We start from the raw sequence: 22,701 nt of genomic DNA, 5'->3' as shown, positions 1-22,701 counted from the left end.
AGTAGCAGACAGTCACTTCTAATTTGAAAGCCAGTGACCTGAAATATGCATTCAGCTTTCTAAAACATGTTGCAAAGTAGCGAGGGCTGATGTAATTCGAGATTCTCTTAGGTATTTTAGAATTCCGAGTCTTCCTAGGATAACTTCAAATTATCTTTCCTTCTGACTCTTTCCCAGTGGGCAAAAGAATTAAAAATGAAAAGCTTGAATTCTAAGGCTATTTTATAGTGTTTCTAGGTGTTTCGGTTCACTAAATTTATTTTAATCACAAAATTTTAGGGTAACAAATTAACCAAAGGGTATACCTGTATAATTAAGAAACTCAATGCCTCGTATAGAACATATATATCATACATAGTCAATGTTAGCTGAATTAATCTGAATTATAATTTAGAGATTTGACTAAATAGTTACTTAGAAATACTCCTTTTTCTTCTAAACAGTACTTTTTGAGGTTTATAAACTCTATGAAAGCAAAAAAAAATTGCTCCATTTTATATATATATAAAAAAAATCAACCCCCCATATCTTGGTTAAAAAATCTTGGGTTCTGCCCTGGCCAGGTGGCTCAGTTGGTTGGAGCATAATCCCACACACCAAAAGGTTGCAGGTTCAATTCCAGGTCAGAGCACATACATAGGTGGGGGGTTCCATTGCTGGTCAGGGAGTGGATGGGAGGCAACCAATTGATGTTTCTCTCTCTCTCTCTCCCTCTCTCTCTCTCCTTTTTTCCCTCCCTAAAATCAATAAAAACATATCCTCAGGTGAGGATTTAAAAAAAATCTTGGGTCCTAATACTTTTCGTTATTCCATTTAAAAAAATTGATGTATTACTACATCCCAATACTAGAAAACAATCCACTAGGTAGAGTTTAAACTTGAGACCCAACTTGTATGTTAAGCATTCTCTATTTCAGGAAAAAAAAAAATACTGGTCTGAGGTTGACTATCCTGGGATTAACTGAAGAAGTTTACTCCTCCAGACCACAAAGTTGGTCTTTCATTAGAGAAATTTTCTATTATACAGTTTGTTCACTGTTGGACTTCTGAGAGTTTGGTATAAACCCTGTAATTTGGTGATTACCTGGTCTTACAATGCCCATGTTAATTGCAGATAACACTAGGGACTTTAGTATTAGAGCAAATGGGCCAACTAAAGGGAACTGACTCACCATATGAACATCATTTGCCTTCATGATGCAACTAGATAAGCATAATGGTCCAAATTATCTGATGTAGAGGTCCAGTGATTTATAATAATGAAAGTGTAATATGCAAATCGACCGAACGGCCGAACAGCAGAATGACCACCCAGACATTCTTCTGGATGACCTTCTGGACGAAGCCGGGACTGAGGGCCGAGGCAGCCGCGGCTGCGAGGTGGCAGGGGCTGTGAGGCGGCCGGGGCTGCGAGGTGGCAGGGGCTGTGAGGCGGCCGGGGCTGCGAGGTGGCAGGGGCTGCGAGGTGGCAGGGGCTGCGAGGTGGCAGGGGCTGTGAGGCGGCCAGGGCTGCGAAGGCCTACCCTTGCACGAATTTTGTGCATTGGGCCTCTAGTCCTTAATAAAAAGATAAAAAGATCATGAGATGAGTTTCTTCATATCTCTAGAGAAAGAGATATGAAGTCAAAATTCCAGTGGCTCAGCAGGGGAAGGATGGAATTCCAAGGAAGGGGTGGGTAGTGTTAGTGCATGGGGAATTCCACAAAGGTCGATAACATTTCCGCCTCCCCGTAACCAGCTTAGCAAATAGAGCAAAGCTCTGCCTGGGTACACAGATAGGGTTTGAAGTATCTGTTCATTCCTTCATTCAACACTGCATACTGGGAAATAGAAGTGAATAAAATGTAGTGTTGTTGTTTGTTTTAAATCTAGAGTTGCCTTCAATTTGTCAGGGAAAACAGACCTGTGAACAAATAAATATACCAAGTAAGTGATAATAATTAACATAGATAAAAGGTGCTATGGGAAATCCAAGGTGAGAAATCAGTTGCTTTGACGGGGGACCTCTGGGAAGGTATTTTCCAGAGGATGACTATTGAGCTGGACTTTTGGGGTGAGTAAAAAAGCCGTCATTTAAAATCTTTTGAATTTTCTCCTCAATTTATGACTACAGGGAAAGAAAAGATAAAATGGCTTTGCTTCTTCTAATCTGCAGTTGGCATCTTAAGTCCTCTCTAGAGGCGATAGGCTCTAGGGAGAGTGACAGGTAACATTTTATAGCATGTTTTCTGTCTGACTTTTGAAAGCCTGGAGTGCCTGAGCATAAGACAGAGTGAGAGGTGTGAAAGCACAGGATATGGCTGGAATGGAATTTGCGACTCCATATAGAGTTAAATAGAAGCGAATCTGATTTAAATGAATCACACAGGAACCCCTGTGCACCATCCTTTACCCTTTGGATGGCATTTGTCCATATCTCATTTAATTTTCTCAACTACCCTGAGAAGTGTTAGTTCTGTTTTACAGATGAGGAAGCCCAGATCTGCTCAACCTTTATCCAAAGTCAGAGTAAAAGACAAGGTTTCCAGATTTAACCCTGCTACTGTGCATTCCTGGATGTGCTACTTTACAAGGCTGGGCCCAATGACGGATGTCCAAACCCTTTTCAGAGAAGTGGGAGAGAGAGCCCTCATTTCTGACCACATAACCCAACAGGATACCAGAGTTTGTCTCCTAGCAGTAATTCCGCAGTTCAGGCAGAGTTCCCACGGTAAACTAACTCCTCTCTGAAGGGTATGCCTCCCCAGTTCAGCTCTACCATAGCGCTGACAAATGCCTTAATGAGATAGAATTTATGTTCATGAAAGAATCAGGAATTTCCATCCTGCCTCAGCCCTGAGTTTTGCAAACACTTCATCCTGTTCTGTTTACAAACTATGGAACTTCTGTATTAATGATGCTTCTGAGGATGCTGACTCAGAAGACATACATTTGGAATGTTTGGCTTTCATGGTTACGTGGGAAGAATTAAGGACTCTTAAAAGGGCAGTAGCAGGAAGAGCATCAGACAGCAACACTTTCTGTATCACAATTTTTGTCCAAACGAGGCCCCTAAACGGTAGTTTCCCATCTTCTTCATAAAGGAAAGAGAAATGGTGAGGGAGTATTAGATCCTCCCTAGTGGGTCCCCACTTAAAAAACAAAACAAAACAGGAACTACACAACCGTACTGATTAGAGAAACAGCAGGGCTGTTCAAGGAAGGAGTGGGCAGAGGCGCACATCTACTGCAGTTGCAAGGGTGCCTTGGGAAGGAGGCAGTGGAATTATAGCTGCTGAGGTTGCTTGTCTCCGAACCAGCACGATAGCCCATCCTGCTCGTCTGTTTGTTCCCTTCCTGTTTAGTTATTTCCCATATTAGTCCCTGGAGCTGCCCAGAAAGACCTGCCAACAAAGCAAGGTTTTCTGTGGGAATCGAACATGGGCGGGCTGCTGTTATTCTAAGTAAGCACAGGAGAGCAACCGGCTCCGGAAATAAAGGACTCTTTCATTACCTAGTGGCTGGTGCCGGCTCTGGGAGTCATCAAGCTTTCATTTGGAGAGCCCTGAAATGTGCAACATTCCCACTGCATAGCAAGGGCTGGAGAGCCTTCGGAAAATAAGAGCACAATACTGAGCCATCTTCGGCATCTCTCGGCTGGGTTCCTGAGCGGCCCAGGAAGATGGAAGCCGGAGCGGTGAAGATGTGACACGGGATAGTGCATGTCACCCACAGTGGAAAATATGAACACCGAAAGAATTTCCCATTCTAAACAATGTGCAGTTTATAATACACTCTCCGGAGACACTCCTGAATGTACAGGCGGACGGCTGCTATTTATAGTGGCTGATGTGTACTTTACCGAGATTTTTATTCCAACAAAGGAACTGTATGTGATGCAGGGAGTTATTAACATGGAAAATAAACCCTCATATTTTTAACTCAGTCAATTGGTACTAATCTCAATACAACATCACTGTTCACTGATCTAAACTAGCTGGAAGGAAGGCCAGGGCTAATTATGAAATATGTTAAAAGAGATTCAGTTTTGAAATATGCTCAGTCTACCTGGTGACTTCTGCCAGGCTAGCAAAACATTAAAAACTTGCTTAAAAACTGCATAGGTAAAACTGATTTATAATGAGCAAATTAGGCTTTTAAATGTAAATGTGAATGTTTCCAAAGTTTTAAAAAAAGTTTTAAAAAATAAGTGTTTTTAAAATTCAAGTGTTTAAAAACTATGCCATGGAATGTGGCTTACATATTTAACATGCTAATCAAATCCTTTACTTATAAATAGTGTGAAGTTATACTTTTCTACGATCCCAGAATAAATGATAAAAATAAAAAAATGGAGGAATCTGAATTCCTGAAGACTTACATAGACTGAAACTGGTTTTCCAACTGCTGATGAGCGCTGCTATAGATAGCAAACTAGTGAAAAGCACTGATTTTAGTCACAAATTATGCACACGATTCCTCTTTAACCTCATTCACAGATGAAGGAGAATCTATTTACATAGCCAAACCATTCCAACATGCTCATGTGTTATGTATGCCCAGTGGTACTTTTTTTTTAAAAAAATAAATTTTTATTAATTTCAGAGAGGAAGGGAGAGGGAGAGGGAGAGACAGAAACATCAATGATGAGAGATCAATCATTGATTGGCTGCCTCCTGCATGCTCCCTCCTGGGGATCAAGCCTACAACCCAGGCATGTGCCCTTGACCGGAAACGAACCCAGGATCCTTCAGTCTGCAGGCCGATGCTTTATCCACTGAGCCAAACCAGCTAGGGCATCAGTGATACTTTCTTGTAACACTGTTAAGGACCTTTGGGATAATAAAGATCAAGAACTTCCTCAGAAGACTTCAAGTCAATTGAGGTAGATTTCCCTTGACTAAGAATTTGAAATAGTCTAATCATTCCTGCCTGCCATTCCCACCCGGCCACATGATGGCTACAAATGCAGACCTCCTCTTCCTGGTTTGTCAGGGAGAAAACCAACAGGCAGGGTAGATACAGTCAGCACACATATTTGATAGTCTGCGTTCCATTTTTATTTGATTTTGATGAGAATTCTTTGCTCGTCAGACTTCTTCTAATACTTCTCCAAATTTCCCAGCTTGAGACGGCAGAAGGACCCGTTTGGTCCGGTGTGTTTAGAAAGGCAGGCTTCTTGTTCTCTCTAAAGCAGTAACGAAAGTCTCTCAGCATTATACATAAACTCGTACTAATAATATAGAGAAAGCTGTGTGCCTGGTTCCCGCTGCAGGGATTTCCACTGGGGTTGGAAATGCTCTAGTCCTTAAGCTAAGTGATAAGTTTACAATGTATGCATTTTAATGATTTATAACTTCCATGTACATTACATATTATATGTATTGGCTTTTTCATTAAGAGAATGAATAAAATCAGTAATGTAGGCTAAAATGCCTAAAAGTCATTTTGCAAAAACTAGGCACATCTTTCTTTATTAGGACAGTACTTAAATATAAATTGTTGAGAGGCTTTTGGTTACTGCTTTTGTGGTACTGAAACCATAATTATGTAATATGGAAAAAGAAATAATTCCACAAGGCAAATAAACTATTTTAATATATGATTAATTGAATAATAGATGTATAGATGATTGAGAAAAAGGCCTGATGTGTTAGATACCAAACTATCCTGCATTTTTATCTTGATTTTAAACCAGGAGGGGAAATGAGGGAAGAGTTTTAAAAGTAAGGAGCAGATTTTCTTTTTAGTATAGAGATTTTATATCCATAATTCTCCCATCATCTTCAAGGTGGCTGCCAAAACAGTTTTGAAACAAAGCAGAGATCAGATACCAGATTGTCTGAAGATATGGGGACTGGGCCCATGTTCAGTGATTCAGAAACCCCGGAAGGAAGCTGCTGAGGAGCTGAGTTTCTTAGGAGATGACACTGGAGAGTACTTTTCTGATAGCACCTCCCTTACCGTGTCCTCTACTCAGCTGAAAATAGCTACAACAGGTAACACTAATGAGCACTAATCATATATTCATATATAGCTTTAATAATAAAAGCATAATATGCACATCGACCAAACGGCCGAACAGTGGAACGACCGTCCAGACGACTTTCCGGATGAAACCCGGGCTATGAGGGCTGCTGAGGCAGTTGGAGCTGCGAAGGCCTACTCTTGCATGAATTTTGTGCATCAGGCCTCTAGTATCATATATTACCTAATCATCCATCCATACATCCATCCATCCATTTATTTCAATCTATCATCTAGTGCTTTATAGTCTACATGAAACTTTATGAGGGAGAACTGTTATAATGGCCATTTTCCTGATGAGGAAATGGGCTTAGAAAGACTAACTAGAGTTATCTTTGGTGACCCAGCTGGGATTCAAACCCAGGTCTGAATGATCTTGCTTTCTGGGAGGCAACATGTCTGTGTCTGTTCCCATCTGCCCTATCCTCCCAAAGACAGTAGCAGTAAAGGTAAAACACCAATCCTCTTAGGATTCAAGTCAGTTTTTATTTCTTTCATATGTAGAGAGAAATACCCTTTGAATTGCTAAGATGAAACTGGTAAGGATGAAGAAAACCTACATAATAACTAAGTATCACAATTAAGCTTTGTTTAAAGAAATCTTGCCAAGACCACATAGATCAAATAAAAGACTTCCAAAATTGATGGCAAATCAGGTTCTATTAGCAAAATGATCACAGTTTTTTCCCCCTTCTTGACTCAGATGGCAAAGTCTAATTCCCAGTTTCCTACCAGTTAACTGTTTTCACTCTGCTTAGCTACTTACTTTTCTTTGCTTTTCATTTTATTCCCCATGAAGTAATCTGAACTAACCTCCTTTTATTTAGAAATATCCATAAATGTTTTAAATAAAAAAAATTCTACATGCAATACACTGTAGTACACACTATTTATCCTAAAAACATGCTCTATTTTCCTAATCAATAGCCATGGCATTTCTTTCTTTTTTTTTCTTTTCTTTTTTTTTTAACAGACAGATCCATTCATTCAGGGTCTGCTCTGTGCAGGCAGGCTCTGCCTCAGCCTAGCTGCCTCTGCTTATCTTGAACAGGTCATCACCCCTAGACTTAAGTTTCTTCATATGTAAAATGAAACTTTTAAAATTCATTAGATCAAGGATTTTTGGCCCAGAGTTCATGGGCCCCCAGAAGGTCTGTGGATGGAGGTCCATGACACCACCGAAAATAAGTGCCAAGTTTTGTGGGTGCGTGTGTGCGTGTTTCTTGGAGGAGAGTCTATGGCTTTCATCAGAGACTGAAAGTAGTGTGTGGTCCCAAAATGAAAAAGCAGCCTTCCACTGCAGAAGATTATCTATCAGGTCATTGACAGCCTTACGCCTTTAGGAGTGATGATGTGACTAGGTCCCTGTCCTAATGGCGAATCCAGTCTTGCTGAGAGAAATCCAGAGGAAAGCCAAGAACTGTTATGCCAACAGCCTTCTTCGGCTTGAGGGGGAAAACTTGATCTTCTCTGTTTTTGTTTTTCTGTGAAATGGGAATATCATGGGAGATTTTTTGAGGGTAGACAAAACAATGACTGTGTCTACACATGCAAGCAATTTACCTGAATGAGCACAAAGAACAGTGCAATTAGGCCCAATAGCTTCATTTAGTCTGTGGCCACAAAATTGCTTTAAGTGATTTTTTTCCCCATCTTAGGGAGTGACTTGGAACCTTCAACTAAGACAACCATGGAAAAATTCTGTTGATCAATTTATTGTAGCGGAAAGGTTTTGAGATTTGGGATAGGCAAACCAGATTGCACTCCCTAGTGATACGAAGGTAGATATGTTAGTTAACCTTTCAGACCTGCAGATTCCTCAACTGTCAAATAGGGCTAAAAAGAGCCGTGTCTGCTGGGGACTGAATGTTTGTGTCCCCCCAAGTTCATATGTTAAAACCAGACCCCCAATGGGATGACCTTTTGGGAGGTGATTAGGCGGAATAAGTGCCCTTATAAAAGCGACTCCAGGGAGCTCCCTTGAGTTTCGGCCAAGAAAGGACACCGTGAAAAGATAGCTGTCCATGCACCAGTGAGTGGACCCTCACCAGACACTGAGCCTGTCAGCACCTTGGACTTGGACTTGGACTTCCCAGCCTCCAGAACCATGAGGAATACATTTCTGTTATTTGTAAGTCACTCGGTCTATGCTATTCTGTTAGAGGAGCCTGAGGAGACTAAGATAAAGTCATAGGGTTGTTCTGGCAATTAAATGATATAAAGTGCATCACCTCTCCCAGCACTTGGTTGATGCCAAACAAATAATGGTTCCTTTACTGTCCAACACTAGGTGAAAAATCTGTCTGATACTTTTTTCCACTTGAGAACTAACTATTTTTGCTGAACTGCACTCTTCAGGTGAAATTCTGATTTATATTTATATACTACTAGAGGCCCGGTGCACAAAAATTTGTGCACTCGGGGGGGGAGGGGGGGTCCCTCAGCCTGGCCTGTGCCCTCTCGCAGTCTGGGACCCCTCAGGAGATAACGACCTGCTGGCTTAGGCCTGCTCCCGGGTGGCAGAGGGCAGGCCCAATCCCTAGGTGCAGTCCCTGGTCGGGCTCAGAGCAGGGCTGATTGGGGAGTTGGGGCGCCGACCCTGTCACACTCAAGGCAGGGTCAATGGGGAGGTTGTGGAGCAACCCCCTGTCACACACAGAGCAGGGCCCATCAGGGGGGTTGGGGCTCTGTACCCTGTCACGCACAGAGCAGGGCCCATCAGGGGGTTGGGGTGCTGCCCTCTATCACCCACAGAGCAGGGCAGATCAGGGGGTTGGGGCGCCGCCACTCTCACACTCAGGGCAGGGCCGATGGGGAGGTTATGGCTCTACCCCGTCACACACAGAGCAGGGCCCGTGGGGGGGGGGGGAGCTCCCCCCTATCAGGCACAGAGCAGGGTGGATAGGGAGGTTGTGGTCCCGTCCCCTGTCACACACAGAGCCGCAGGGCGATCAGGGGGTTTGGGCGCTGCCCCCTGTCATGCTGATCCCGGTGCCGGGAGGCATATTACCCTTTTACTATATAGAATAGAGGCCTGGTGCATGGTTGGGTGCTGGCTGGTTTGCCCTGAAGCGTGTCCTGGATCAGGGTGGGGGTCCCCACTGGGGTGCCTGGCCAGCCTGGGTGAGGGGCTGAGGGCTGTTTTCAGGCTGGGAGTGACTGCAGTTCCCAACCGCTCCTTTTTTCCTTTTTTTTTTTTTTAATTCTGGGCCAGGTTTACCTTGAGGCTTGGCTCCAGCTCTTAGGCCTCCGGCTGAAAGTAGGTTTCTGGCCTTTGCATACAATGTTGCGAATCTGCTGGCTGAAGTTGGGCGTATTTGTTACAGAGTTTCTTAAACTGCCCGCTCAGAGGCAGCGGCAGGCAGGGAACGTTGGTTTCCTCCGTCACTGAGGCAAGCAAGCCTCATGTTAGTTTCAAGCTGCCTGGCTGCCGGCCGCCATCTTGGCTGACAGTTAATTTGCATATCTCGCTGATTAGCCAATGAAAAGGGTATCGGTCGTACGCCAATTACCATGTTTCTCTTTTATTAGATAGGATATTTAAAGTAAATGATATGTCATTGATGACTTAGAAATTAACCACATGGTTACAATATGTGATTTTAAAATCCTCATATGCCAATTATATTTGTGTGGTCCACTTCGATGTGACCAAAAGATTGAACTCTTTCCCAACCTTAATAGAAACATCTTAGTATGTATCAAGGTCGATGTAGGAAAGAAGCTTTGTAGTGAGGATGCAGCAAATTATAATGACTGCATTGACAAATTAATACAAAATCTGTAAAATATTATTTTGCACCAAATATGGTTTTAATAACAACATTAAACATTTGTTGAGCATGTACTACATGCCAGCCATTGGGTTAATTTCTCTGTGTGGGTTAACTATCTTAACCTTTACAATGACTTTGTGAGGCAGAGTAATTATTTGCATTGTTATACTTAAAGAAATAGAAGCAAGAGATGTTTAAGTAATTTGACACAAGGTCACCCAACTAGTAGGTTGCCAAATTCAGGATTCGAACCCAGGTCTGTTAGACTGCGTCATCCACACACAACACATCATCCTGCCTTTCCTTAGGTGACGGAAGATTGATAATTATAAATGTCACATATACAGACTGTAAAAAAAAATTCACTGCTGCTTTAAACTCTAAGTGTATTAATCCATAGGTATGCCACATTTTTTTCCGGCTAGGAATGAAGCTATGGGCCAGCATGTGAGGTACTTAATCTAGATTTTCAATTTTTATTAAATGAATGTCACCTTGGGTGGGTCTGAGACTCCTGGTGCTCCGCTGATCACCATAAAGTGGGTGCTTTTAGGACCAGAGTTGTTAGGTCAGTGAAAACTGGTCTGAAGGGAAGTTTTGGACAAATTTAGCTACTCTAATAATTCAGACAGTTTTAAAGGAATATGTTATTAACTTCCTAATGGAAAATAATTTTCTGATTACAGAATAACAAAACATTGCATGTGAAAAGATTTTGATTTACAGTTTCAAGGTCACAGGGCTAAGCATTGTGACTAAAATGCTTTTGTGTGTGCATAATCATTGATTGGCCATGCTATTAAATCATGTAAAAGATTTTGGTAATAGCATTCTGGGAAAGGACAACTTAGACCCAATGGATTTTTGAAAGTTGTTGTTGTTTTTCTAGTATAGTATAAATGTTTACTTTTGCATGTCTAACCATCAGTATTTCAGAGGCCCATAAAAATGTATGAAGGATGACAACAGCGAGTGTGTTTTCATTCCCCTGATTTATGTCTGTGAGCCTCTGACTCTGATAACCCAATTCTACAATAGAGCCCTTTCTTCTGATCAGAAGGAGGAACTCACATTGGGTGTGGAGAGCATGAGCTGGGAATGTAATGAGTTCACGTCTTGAAAAGTGAGAGAGCTGCTTGTTGTGAAAGCAAACCCAGCACTGGGAGCAGTAGCATATGTGACTCCAGATCTCTTCATGGATAAAACGGCACTGTAGGCTCCAGCAGACGTGCCAGAGCTCAAACATCTCTTTGGCCAAATGTAAAAGAAGGGCTCAACTTGAAATGGTGTGAACTCTTCTAGCTGAGACAATGCAATCCTTCCTCAGACTGGTTACCAGTCACACCCACTCAAAACGTCACTCAATAGCAAATTACTGCTCTCCATCTTCTTAAACTCTTGTATCTCTGATAAGTATAGAAAGAAAAGCTTCATGTTTTGTTTTTGTTCTTTGTTTTTTAATCCTCACAGGAGGATATTTTTTCCATTGATCATTAGAGAGTAAAAGGGAGCTAGGAAAGGGGGAGAGAGAGAGAAACATCAATGTGAGAGAGACACACCTATTGGTTGTCTCCTGTGTGTGTTCTGACCAGGGCCAGGGATCAAACCTGCAACAGAGGTATGTGCCCTTGACCAGGAATCTAACCCACGACCCCTTGGTCAGAGGGCCGACGCTCTAACTACTGAGCAACCAGCAGGGTGAAAATTTTCATGTTTTGTTTTGTTTTATGGTAAATAGAAAAATATATCTTTAATTCTTTGTGTGTTGCAGGGAATTAAAATAGGTCATAGTAATAACTAATAGTGATGTTTATTGAATCCCATATAATAAAACCCTAATATGCAAATTGGCTGAACGACCAGTCACTATGACATGCAGTGACCACCAGGGGGCAGATGCTCAATGTAGGAGCTGCCCCCAGCCCGCAGACTCCTACCGGCGGCAGCAGCAGCAGGGGCCGGGGCTGGCGAGCGGGCTGCACCAGGCCAGCCAAGGCAGGTGCCAGTGGTGCCCCCCAATCACACCACTGGTCACCCCGCAGATTGGCCTTGATCACCGGCCAGGCCTAGGAACCCTACCCATGCACGAATTTCGTGCACCGGGCCTCTAGTAAATAAATAATAACAGTAATAATTCAATAATAAGTATATACTATATTATATAATATATGTAATATATAATATAATATATAATGCATTACATATAATAATTATCTAATAAACACTAGATGATTAGCATTGTTACTACTTTCACGTATTATCTCTTTTTATTCTCACACAACTCCTATGAGATGGGTACTATTATTTTTCCCCATTTTATAGATGAGGAAACCGGCAGACCTGGTATAGGAGAGCACAGCTGCCTAATGCAACAGTCCATGCTCTTAATGGTAAGCTTTTTACTACTTCCCACCATTATGATTCTCTGTGTTCCTTCAATGATATAGAACATATATGTTCTATTCAGACATATCTATTGTTGGTGCTGTGATCAGTTCATCTTTGCACATACACATAAAAGGCCTAGCATGCTTTTGTACTTGTTGCCTAGGAAGAGAGGTGAATTTGAGCCCTTTGAAATTGTTCCTCCTTCCCCTACCAAAGGTATCCCTTGAGGATACAAAAACAGGTGCCTACATAATCCAGAGCAGACAGATTGGGTGCAAGGATGGGAGGACATATGAAAACAAGTCAATAAGTGTTGAAGACGCATATGGACCAGAGCAACATACATTAAGACGCACTGAGAAATACAGAGACAGTGGCGGAGAGGGATTTAGATAAAACACAGTAACAGAAAGAGAAGCAGAATACATCTATTAATTTTTTCTTCCCATGAGATAGGTGCAGAGTAATAAACAGCAAAACTAGTTAGTTCTCTGTATCTTCAAATATGTAACCGATTAAAAGATATAGTTCAATTTGAGATGTGTACAAATAGCGTCTTTTTGCCAATTTTTTTCTATCTCCTTTGGTAACGATTGCTCTAAAGCAGTGATTTCCAACTGGTGTGCCACAAGAATTTTTTTAAAATGTAATACCTGACTACTTAGGCAGGGGTACTAAATTCTTTTCCCTTAGATAGCCTATTAATAAAAAAATGACAACAGCTAACACAACAATACCTTTTTTTGGGTCAGATTGGCAAAAAATATATATTTTTTTGGTGTGCTACAGAATTTTAGCAATTAGTTAATGTGTGCCATGAGATTAAAAAGGTTGAAAATCATTGCTCCAAAGTTCTGATCCACCTAGAATACGAGCTTGGTGACTACTGGGACATTGCCTGGACTGTCCACTCATCGCTATGGGTCAGTACAGTATCTTGTACTTTGTAGGTATTCACATATATATTTTTGATGACCGAATGAAGTACGTTCTACCAATCTAAAGACCTCATCCGAAGGACTCAGTGGGAGAGCCAAATGAAGGACAGGAAAAGGCGAATAGCAAAAAGATGCACAGGCTAAGGCTCAGGACAAAGAAGGCAAGATGGTTTTATTAACTAGGTTTGCAGTCCAGATCATGGAAAGCTGGATGATTTGAAATGGACTGGACTGTAACCCTCGGAATGAGGTGTGTGTGCACCAGTTTTAGGGCAGCCATGATGCGGTGAGTAGTTGCCAAGCACATGAAAACCAGCATGGCGTGAAGATCTGTTTCTGAGGAATAACATATATGAGAGTCTGGCTTATTTTAATTTGTGGTTATAACATCTGGTGAGAGTATAAGTTTTAAATTATTTATCATTGCAAAGTAGAACTGCACCTGCTAGTCAAACTCAATAACAACTAATTAAAACAACAGGGCATTTTTATTTGGAAAGCCTTTGTGGGTAACAGATGGAAAATCACAGCCTCTCTTCCCCCACGCAGTCTACAGGGGTACAGCACATATATATGTTTTTGTTGATTTTAGAGGAAGGGTGAGGGGGAGAGAGGAACATCCATCACCACTTCCTGCACACCCCTTACAGGAGACCAAGCCCACAACTCAGGTATGTGCCCTAACTGGGAATGGAACATGCAACCTCTCAATATATAGGATGACACTCAACCAACTGAGCAACACTGGCCAGGACCATATTATATTTGAAGATATAAAAATGTAGTTTCTTGATCACCACTTGGTTTTATAAAGGTTGAAAAGCATTATGCACACTCTTCCCAATTCTGTCATTCTGTTGCTCTGTCCCCAGTGCTCAAAATAGAACTTGGAGCTGAGTAGATGCCCAATAAAAATTTGTTGAATGAGTGTGTGAATAAATGAACCTGCAGCTCCGAGCCTTGGGGCCACTCTACTTCTGCTAATTTACTCCACCACCACTCCAGATTGGGGTTGAGTTCTTTATTTCCCTAAATCCAAAGGAAAGTTAAGTTTTCTTAGGCATAATGTGTAGGACCATAGAATCACATTTTCCAAAATATAAAATTGCCTTATTGTTTTGTTTTTAACTTGACTAATATATGATCATTGTAAAAGAAACTTAGATAATACCAAATGTAAAAGGAAAGTAAAAATTACTACCAATCCCCCGAAGAAAACGCTGACTCCTACTACAGATGAGAAAGCCAAAGTCTAAAGTGAAAGGAAAAGGGACTCGCCCAAGGTCTTACATGCCCTTTATCTTCAGATCAAAACCATGATTTTAGGCAGCCCTTGACTTCTGGTTCTGGCCATCTGTTTCCTGTACACACCCTCAACTTTCCCCTCAAAGTTGGCTGGACCACAAAGCCTGACCTTCACTATTCCCATAAATGATCAGATTTTACAAAATCCCAAAAGGTAAACATGGGCTTACATACCAGAACCCAGTATATTAGAATGAGAAGGTTCACCTTGAAACATGAAATAATAAACTTAATACCAATATAAGAACTTACTTAAGTACTTCTCTAAAAAAAAGAAAGAAAAGAAATCAGATGGAATATAATACCCCAAAGAATTAATATAGACAGTTAAACAAGGTTAGGATACATTTGTATAAATTTATTTTAGGTTATTAAGGGTACCTACCTACTTAAGATTCCCCGAGTACATTCCTTTTAAGATTGACATGAAAGAAAGACAGGAAGACATATCCTTCCACATAAAATTAAAAAACTGGAAGGAATGAACTATGCAGCTGTGTGGAAAATTCTTAGGCAAACTGCTAGTTCTAAAGAGCCCTGGCTTATTCACTCTAATCACAGTATGGCTCTAACCACAGCAAGTTAGTTCTAACATTCCTCTCACATGGATTCCCTGTCTCCTTACTCACATACGAAGCAAAGAAACTGATGACACTGATCTAGCCTGATGCCCGATTTCCTGCCCTCATTCCTGAGCCCCTCTCACCCCCATTCTGGCCTGGCCTGATTTCTGACCCTGCTGTGCTTTGGTTTCCTAGCTTACCATGAGGGACTTAAGGGCAGAAACCCTATCTATTTATACCTCACCATTATTTTCCCTGTCCCTAACACAGACACTGAAACTTGGTTGGTGCTTAATAAATCTTTGTTGGGTAAAGATATTTTGTGGACTTGCAGGAGAACCAGAGGCCAAATACCACCTTGTTGGAGAGAATAAGAGGTGTGCTCCACTGGGTCTGGATGCTGCCTACATGGCCTCAATCTCCACTCAAAACTGGCGCCCCCATACTCTCCCTGGTTCTCCCTACTTCATTGATTTTGTTGGGTCTTCTTGGATGGCTTCCGTTATGTCTTTATAGCCTCTTGCTCTCTCTACACTTGTTTTCTCATCAGTATCACTGCCATCCATCTTCAGCTTTTGTACTACGACTGGCATACTAAGTGTGCCCAAACTTATTTCTCTAACTAGAGGCGTGGCGCATGAAATTTGTGCATGGGGAGGGGGTCCCCTCAGCCCAGCCTGCACCCTCTCCAATCCTTAGGGGATGCCTGGCTCCTGAGGATCGGGCCTAAACCGGCAGTCGGACATCCCTCTCACAATCCAGGACCACTGGCTCCTAACTGCTCACCTGCCTGCCTGCCTAATCGCCCCTAACTGCCCCCCCTGCCACCCTGATCACCCCTAACCACCTCTGCCTGCCAACCTGATCGCCCCCTAACTGCCTCTCCCCTGCCGGCCTGGTGGCCCCACACAGCCTGCTGCTCAGTTGTTTGGTCATCCCTCCCTAACCCTCCTGCTGGCCTGGCCACCCCACGCGCCCTGTTTGGTTATCCGTTCAGTTGTTTCGGTTGCGACGGTCGCTTAGGCTTTTATATAGATAGATAGTAATCTCTCTCCTTTTCTGAACAAACATTGAAACTTTCTATTGCCAAAGGCCTGTAGGAAATCCCCACTTGTATGTAGTTTCTAGAGGAAATTAAACACTCCCTCCCATACTTATCCAAGAATGGAACCCATCCCAGTTTCCCAACTGGGACAATGCAGAGACCTTTCCAGCTCCTCAGACTTATATTCCTTGGAATTGTCTTTGAGTTTCTCCCTCTCCTGATTGGTTAGTTAATTCTCCTGCTATAAAGACTATCATATTCGATCTTTGTTTTCATATTCGCTGCCCTGAGTCAGACTCTCATTACTGTATGTTTAATACTAGCTCTTCAGTGCTGGTATCGCCATACTCGTCCATTGTAGATAACATTTTCTAACATTTTCATCACACACCGCTTCCCTGCCAAGTCTGTCTATTGCTCTTTGTGTGAAATAGAAACATCCAATAGGTGCAAGTCCCACTTACTCTGTCCCAAGTACTCAACGATTTCTTGCACCAGAAGTCTTAGTTCCACCTCTGGGCTTTTGCTGGTGTGATTCCCTCACCTACATGGTTCCCTTCTCACTCTGTCTACATCGTGGCTTTCTCCATGGCTTACCACTTTCCAGGAGCGTTGCCTGGCTAGTTTCATCACAGGATGAGGACTGCTTTTCCTTCTCCTGGAGTTCATGTTTAGTTCTCGCTATACTGATATTTTGTTTCTTACGTATTTAGCTAATGCTACTGGTTAAAAAAGAATAATAACTACCATTTATAGAAGCCTCCTATGTGCCAGGGACTGAGCTAGGTCATTTATGAAGTTCCATAATCTTCACAAGCACACAAACTATGTAGATATTATGCCTATTTTACAAATAAGGTAACTGTGACTGAGAGACAAGTCACTTGCTCATTCATGCTCACACAGCTCAGAAGTGGCAGAGCTGGGATCTGAACCCACAGAGCCCAGGTACCATGCATGTATGTGCATAAACATTTCATGAATGGCAGCCTACTCTGACCAAGTTAATCAAAGGCAGTAATTTCACCTTCTTCTTTTGCATTCTCCAGACAAATAAGTAGAGCCTAAGGACCCCAAAACTTTTGTTATAGGTGTAAGTTCCAGTTTTCTCCAGCAGAATCCCTAAGAGATCATCTTATTACCACCTTTTCATTTGTGCACTGGAATTACTGTGAGGCAACATTGATTTGATTTTAAGATCATTGTTTAACATTTTCTTCCTGCGAATGCCAACTCCGCTTTCTCTAAAGACCCTCTGGTTTAAGCCACTTTTAATGCCACTGTCCTTAGCTCTGAGGTCAAAAATTTAAAATATGCATTTATATTCCGTACTTCGCATGGCATTGTTTCATTTCCCCAACCTGCCCTTAAAGTCATCACAACAGAGGCCTCACACAAGGTGGCAGCTTCCAACTAGACTCAGTAACATACCCACCGGCTACGAACCCATAATACACAGTTTCCTGCATCTACATGCTTTTCTAATAAGAATAAAAATGTGCCACAAGATCCAGCTGGTATTTACTGCCTTTGCTTTTTTAAACCAAAGATTCCCATTTCCTAAATGCTTTCAATATTCAATATTTGTCATTTTTATGTCATTTTTACAGTATACCTGCTTCTGAAACTTTTCTCCACACATTGCCTTTGTCATTTAAAAATTCCACTCTGAAAGGCACCGAGTAAATGCAACTATTTGGTTCTTCTCCAGTCTCTCTTTTTCTTGGTGTTTGTTTGTTTTTAAAGGCAGAATTTGGAGGACTAACGGGAAAACTTTCCATAACTACTGCTGCAAGCATTTTAGTGTGCCACATACTTGGCCCTTCAGCGTGATGATCTGTGAGGCCTGAAACCAACATTGTCAATAACACAATACAAAAATGTTTTTTAATCTAGAGATCCTTACCTTTCTGCTTCCAGGCGCATCTCTTCCCGCTTTTGCCTCCTCAGTTCCCTGCGACGTTCAAAATCATCCATGGTGTGGTTTCAGGTTTAGGGAGACCAGATGATGTCTGGATCTACAGAGGAGGAGGTAGAATCAATATCATCGATGAGTCGGAGTTATTATCTCCCATGAATTGCTTTAGCCACCCCCACCGTTTTTTCATTCCCTCATTTTTTCTTTACTCTTAAGAAAACACCTTAGAAGACGGATCCTGTAGCCACGGATCAATTTCTGACTCCGGAGCTGAGTCCTTTCTGTGTTAAATTCAGTCTCATTCATGAAACTATTTGAGGCAAATAAGTAAGATTCCAGGTTTACAGTTAAGAAAAAAAAAAAGACCTCAGGAGTCAGAGAGGTTTTGAAGACTAGAAATATTGATGGGACCACTTAAGAGGTACTGAAAGGTTTTGTTCTTTGTGACTTGCTGAGCCACACACAGACAAAAGTTATGAAATAGTGAACAAAGAGGAAAAGAAAGCTAGAGGGAAAACAGAAAAGTGGCAAGAAAGGGAACATGTAGGAAATAAGAGAAAAATAAAAGACAAATAAAATCATTCGTCTACCCAGGCATAATTTGCATATCCTAAAAGAATATTAGCATCAGAATGATGATAAAGACCGCAGCAATAGTACCACGAATAAACATAATGCAGCAGCATTTTTTAAAAGCGGTTACGTTAGGATCAAGCTGTTTCCAGAGCTTAAAAGTCCCGGCTCCTGCTAACGCTCGGTTTTATCCTCTCCTACCTCCTCTGTGATGGTTTTAATCCCAGAAAGATCCTCCCTTTCCAGCTCTTCAGCTGTGGAGCCCGCTTCCCCTGCGCTTCTGTGCCATGGAGTCAAGTATTCCAGAATTCCCCTGCAGCCCCCGAACCCAAAATGACTACCAGAAAAGGGGAAGCGGGCTCTTTTTGTCCTTGCTTTGTTTACAGAGCTGTCAGTGGTTAGTTAAACTCGGCCTGGAATCTGGCATTTAAGGCCTGCTTGAAGATTGTTTCCTGTGTGGAGCGGGAGGCCTCCACTTCCTCTGGAATCCTAGACTCCGCTGCACTCAGATCACAAAAAATATTTTCCAGCCTTTCTGTGCACATGAGACGAGCCATTTGCTCTGCGCAGGAAAATAAGGAGCCCCGCACAGCCTAGAGCCATCCCTGAGTGCAACTTGGTTGGAGGCAGCAAAACTTAGATTTTGAAGCCAAGTCGGTGCCCTTCTTAAATAAATCGTCAGGTTTTCTTTTTTCTTTTCAAGCATTCCTCTCCCCACCCCCACCCCCTTCCAAAACCCCACGCAAACAAAAACAAAACCTCAGCCAACAAAAACAAAACGATCCAATGTTTGGATGTTTCCCTTTTCTCCGCCCCCAGGGTATTGCTTATACTGCTTATAAATCTTCTAGAAATTTGAATTCTGGTGTTTATTTGGGGCTTTTCCATTGGAAGGTGTTTTTCTATCTTACTCCTACCGAAGGTACATTTCTAAAATGTTGCTTGTTATGAAGGAAAGGATCAATTTTCCTTATTATAAAAAAAAAATGTTTCATTAACCATAAAGAAATTTCTCTACATTTTCCAGCCTGGTCTCATCATAGGAATCAGAATGAAAAAAAAAAAAAGTGAGTGGCGGGTCCCTGGGATGGGCTCCTGTTCTGAGCGCAGTGCAGTGAGAGAGTCAACTCTGCTCTTTCCTCTCTTCAATAAAGCCTTTTGTTGTCTACAAGCCACTTCTCAATAACTATAGCAACAGCAAACAGAAATGGGGAAAGAGGCCAGTCCGGAGGCAAACAATTTAACTTTTCTTAATTTATCCAAGTAGCTTGAAGAGCATCCTCTGAGCCTCCGCTCCTCCCTTACCCCAGCTAAGCAGCCGGCCAGCCCTTTGGCAGCCACAGGGGTTCCGCTTCTCTGCCGGTACCTCCAGGGGGGTGCGTACCTCCAGGGGGTGCTAATGGGCAGGGGAAGACGGAGTCCCAGCCGGGAAGAGGCACGGTGGCGTCTGGAGTACTCCAAGGGGAGGGAGACTGACCAACCTCCTGTGGGCATGTTGGCTGGGCAGCTCCCTGGCTTTCTACTCGCACAAATTCTCTTTCTCCTCCCCATTCTTTTCTTCCTACTCCTCACCTTTCATTACTTACTTATCATTTTTTCTTTTCCAATCAGAGAAAAATTCTATTCCTATCTAATTATTTACTCATTTAAATGCTGCTGATTATATATGTGGGGCACTTCAGGGGTAGGGAGAGAAAGAGAGAGAGAGAGAGAGAGAGAGAGAGAGAGAGAGAGAGAGAGTGAGTGTCTACATAGACAAGTGCCTTTCTGTGTTACCCTTTGTAGACATGTGGTGAGTCTATCTGAGGGAGAGGAGGCAGCACATCTGTGTACCATGTGATGTGACTCTCCATTGGAGTGTGTGTGTGTGTGTGTGTGTGTGTGTGCGTGTATGTGTGTGTGTGTGCATGCATGCGCAGGTGAAAATGGTTCTTGGTTGGTCTCACACCAGCGTGGAGTTGAAGATCTTTCTTTTTTTTTTTTAAATATATTTTATTGATTTTTTACAGAGAGGAAGGGAGAGAGATAGAGAGTTAGAAACATCGATCAGCTGCCTCCTGCACATCTCCTACTGGGGATATGCCCACAACCCAGGTACATGCCCTTGACCGGAATCGAACCTGGGACCTTTCAGTCCGCAGGCCGACGCTCTATCCACTGATCCAAACCGGTTTCGGCTGAAGATCTTTCTTAATCCTCACACCCTATATCGCAGAACTTCTGAACTTCGCTGGCATGTTCTTATATGAGGCGAGCCACGTCTGGATAGAACTGTGAGTGACTTCCCCACCCGTCCCTCTTCTGAGAGCAGTAGCTTCCATGTCCCCAGCTAGTAATCTCTCATTTCCTCCCCCAACCCCAGTCAAGGCCGAATTCCTTCCAGCAACATTGATTAGGAAACAGATTCTCAACCAATGAAGTGATGAAATGTCAAGGCAGAGAGATTCTTTAAACTGTGGAGCTCCTAAGTGGCACGAATGGACAGAGCAGGCTGAAAGAGACATGCCAATGAATGGGACAGATGGGTTCTTGAAAAGTTTTATGAAAAGCTAGATTTTTGTGCTGGGGGACTGTAGTCATGCTACTGCAAGAACTCTGATGTGACTTCTTTGTAAAGGGGAAAAAGCACTTTACAAAGGCAAATGAACCATTACCTATTGATACATCTGTCTTTTCTATATGGGCTCTCAAATATGGGATTCTCAGGGCACACCAACCCTGGCCAGTTTGGCTCAGTGGATAGAACATTGGCCTGTGGACTGAAGGGTCCTGGGTTCAATTCTAGTCAAGGGCATGTGTGGGAGGCAACCAATTGACAGCAATGTTTTTCTCCCCCTGTCTCTCCCACTCCCTTCCACTCTCTCTAAAAAGCAATGGAAAAATATCCTCAGGTGAAGATTAACAACAACAACAAAAACAACCAGGGCACACCCAGGCTGCCATAATCTATACTAATAATAGCCTAGGGCCCTCACGACCTAAATGACCAGATGGATGACCGGTCACCAGGAAGTGCATGGAGCACCTCTCAGTCCCTCCCCCGCCGTCCACAGGCTTCTATCACAGCAAGGCTGGTGGCAGGCGGGTGGGTGGGGCGGTGGGCGGTGAGCAGGACGAGCTGGGGATCAGGCCCGGAGATAGGCCTGGAGAGAAAGGCAGGGCCTGATCCGCAGCCATTGAGGAGGCTGTAGATCAGGCCTGGAGATAGGTCCAGAGAGAGAGAGAGAGAGCTGGAATTCCCAGAAGAGTCAATGGCTGCCTAGGAGGCGGAGCTTTTGATGCTGACTGGCATAGAAACTGACCAATCAGAACCTAATCTGGGTGAACTGCAAAGGCAGGACCTAAGGTGGGGGCTGAGGAGGGGTTTTACGGGCAACAGCTGTTTGGTGTAAGGTGTAAGAAAGCGGTTCAATTTTTTAATAACTGGTTTGGCAGTGTAGTGCATATGGCTGGCTCTCAGTCCAGATATAGGGATTATGTATTTTTGTCTGCAAAGAGCATCTCCTCCTGCTGAAAAAGCCCCCCCTGCATTTAAGCAATCCTATCCTATATAGTGTATCTATACTAATAAAAGGGTAATATGCTAATTAGACTGGGTCAACTGGCCATCTTCCAGATGTCCGACTTCCTTCCGGACAAAGCCATGGTGGTGAGGGCCAAGGCAGAGGCAGTTAGGGGGGATCAGGCTGGCAGGGAAGGGCAGTTGGGAGCGAGATCAGGCCAGCAGGGGGTTAGAGGCAATCAGGCCAGCAGGGGAGGGCAGTTGGGATTGAGATCAGGCCGGCAGGGGGTTAGGAGCAATCAGGCCAGCAGGGGAGGGCAGTTGGGGGTGAGATCAGGCTGGCAAGGGAGGGCAGTTAGGGGTGATCAGGCAGGCAGAGGCAGTTAGGGGCGATCAGGCCAGCAGGAGAGAGCAGTTAGGGGCGACCAGGCTGGTGGGGGGGCAGTGAGGGGCAACCAGGCAGGCAGGGGACAGCAGTTGGGGGCAATCAGGCAGGCAGGCAGAGAGGTTAGGGGCGATCAGGCAGGCAGGCAGAAGGGTTAGGGGCAATCAGGCAGGCAGGCAGAGTGGTTAGGAATGATCAGGCAGGCAGGCAGGTGAGCGGTTCGGAGCCAGTGGTCCCAGATTGTGAGAGGAATGTCCGATTGGAGGGGGTGCAGGCTGGACTGAGGGACCCCCACCCTCACC

The 22,701-nt window shown here is 43.2% G+C and overlaps 1 protein-coding gene across 3 annotated transcripts in view; it reads right to left on the bottom strand.

Moving 5' to 3' along the window:
• CALD1 (caldesmon 1) overlaps window positions 1-22,701 on the bottom strand; it is a 204,855-nt gene that overhangs the window by 96,167 nt on the left and 85,987 nt on the right. For 2 of the 3 annotated variants that reach the window (XM_059711848.1, XM_059711851.1), the window contains exon 3: window positions 17,928-18,039. In XM_059711848.1, coding sequence (XP_059567831.1) covers window positions 17,928-17,998 — 71 coding nt within the window. In that variant the 5' untranslated portion in view covers window positions 17,999-18,039. Of the gene's footprint in view, window positions 1-17,927; window positions 18,040-18,713; window positions 18,901-22,701 lie in introns of those variants that run through there. The other variant, XM_059711849.1, reaches the window with a different exon arrangement.

This window comes from Myotis daubentonii, chromosome 10, assembly GCF_963259705.1.
Source record: "Myotis daubentonii chromosome 10, mMyoDau2.1, whole genome shotgun sequence".
Lineage (NCBI taxonomy): Eukaryota > Metazoa > Chordata > Mammalia > Chiroptera > Vespertilionidae > Myotis > Myotis daubentonii.
The sequence above is the reverse complement of the archived record's forward strand: the minus strand, read 5'-3'. Positions and strand labels throughout refer to the sequence as shown.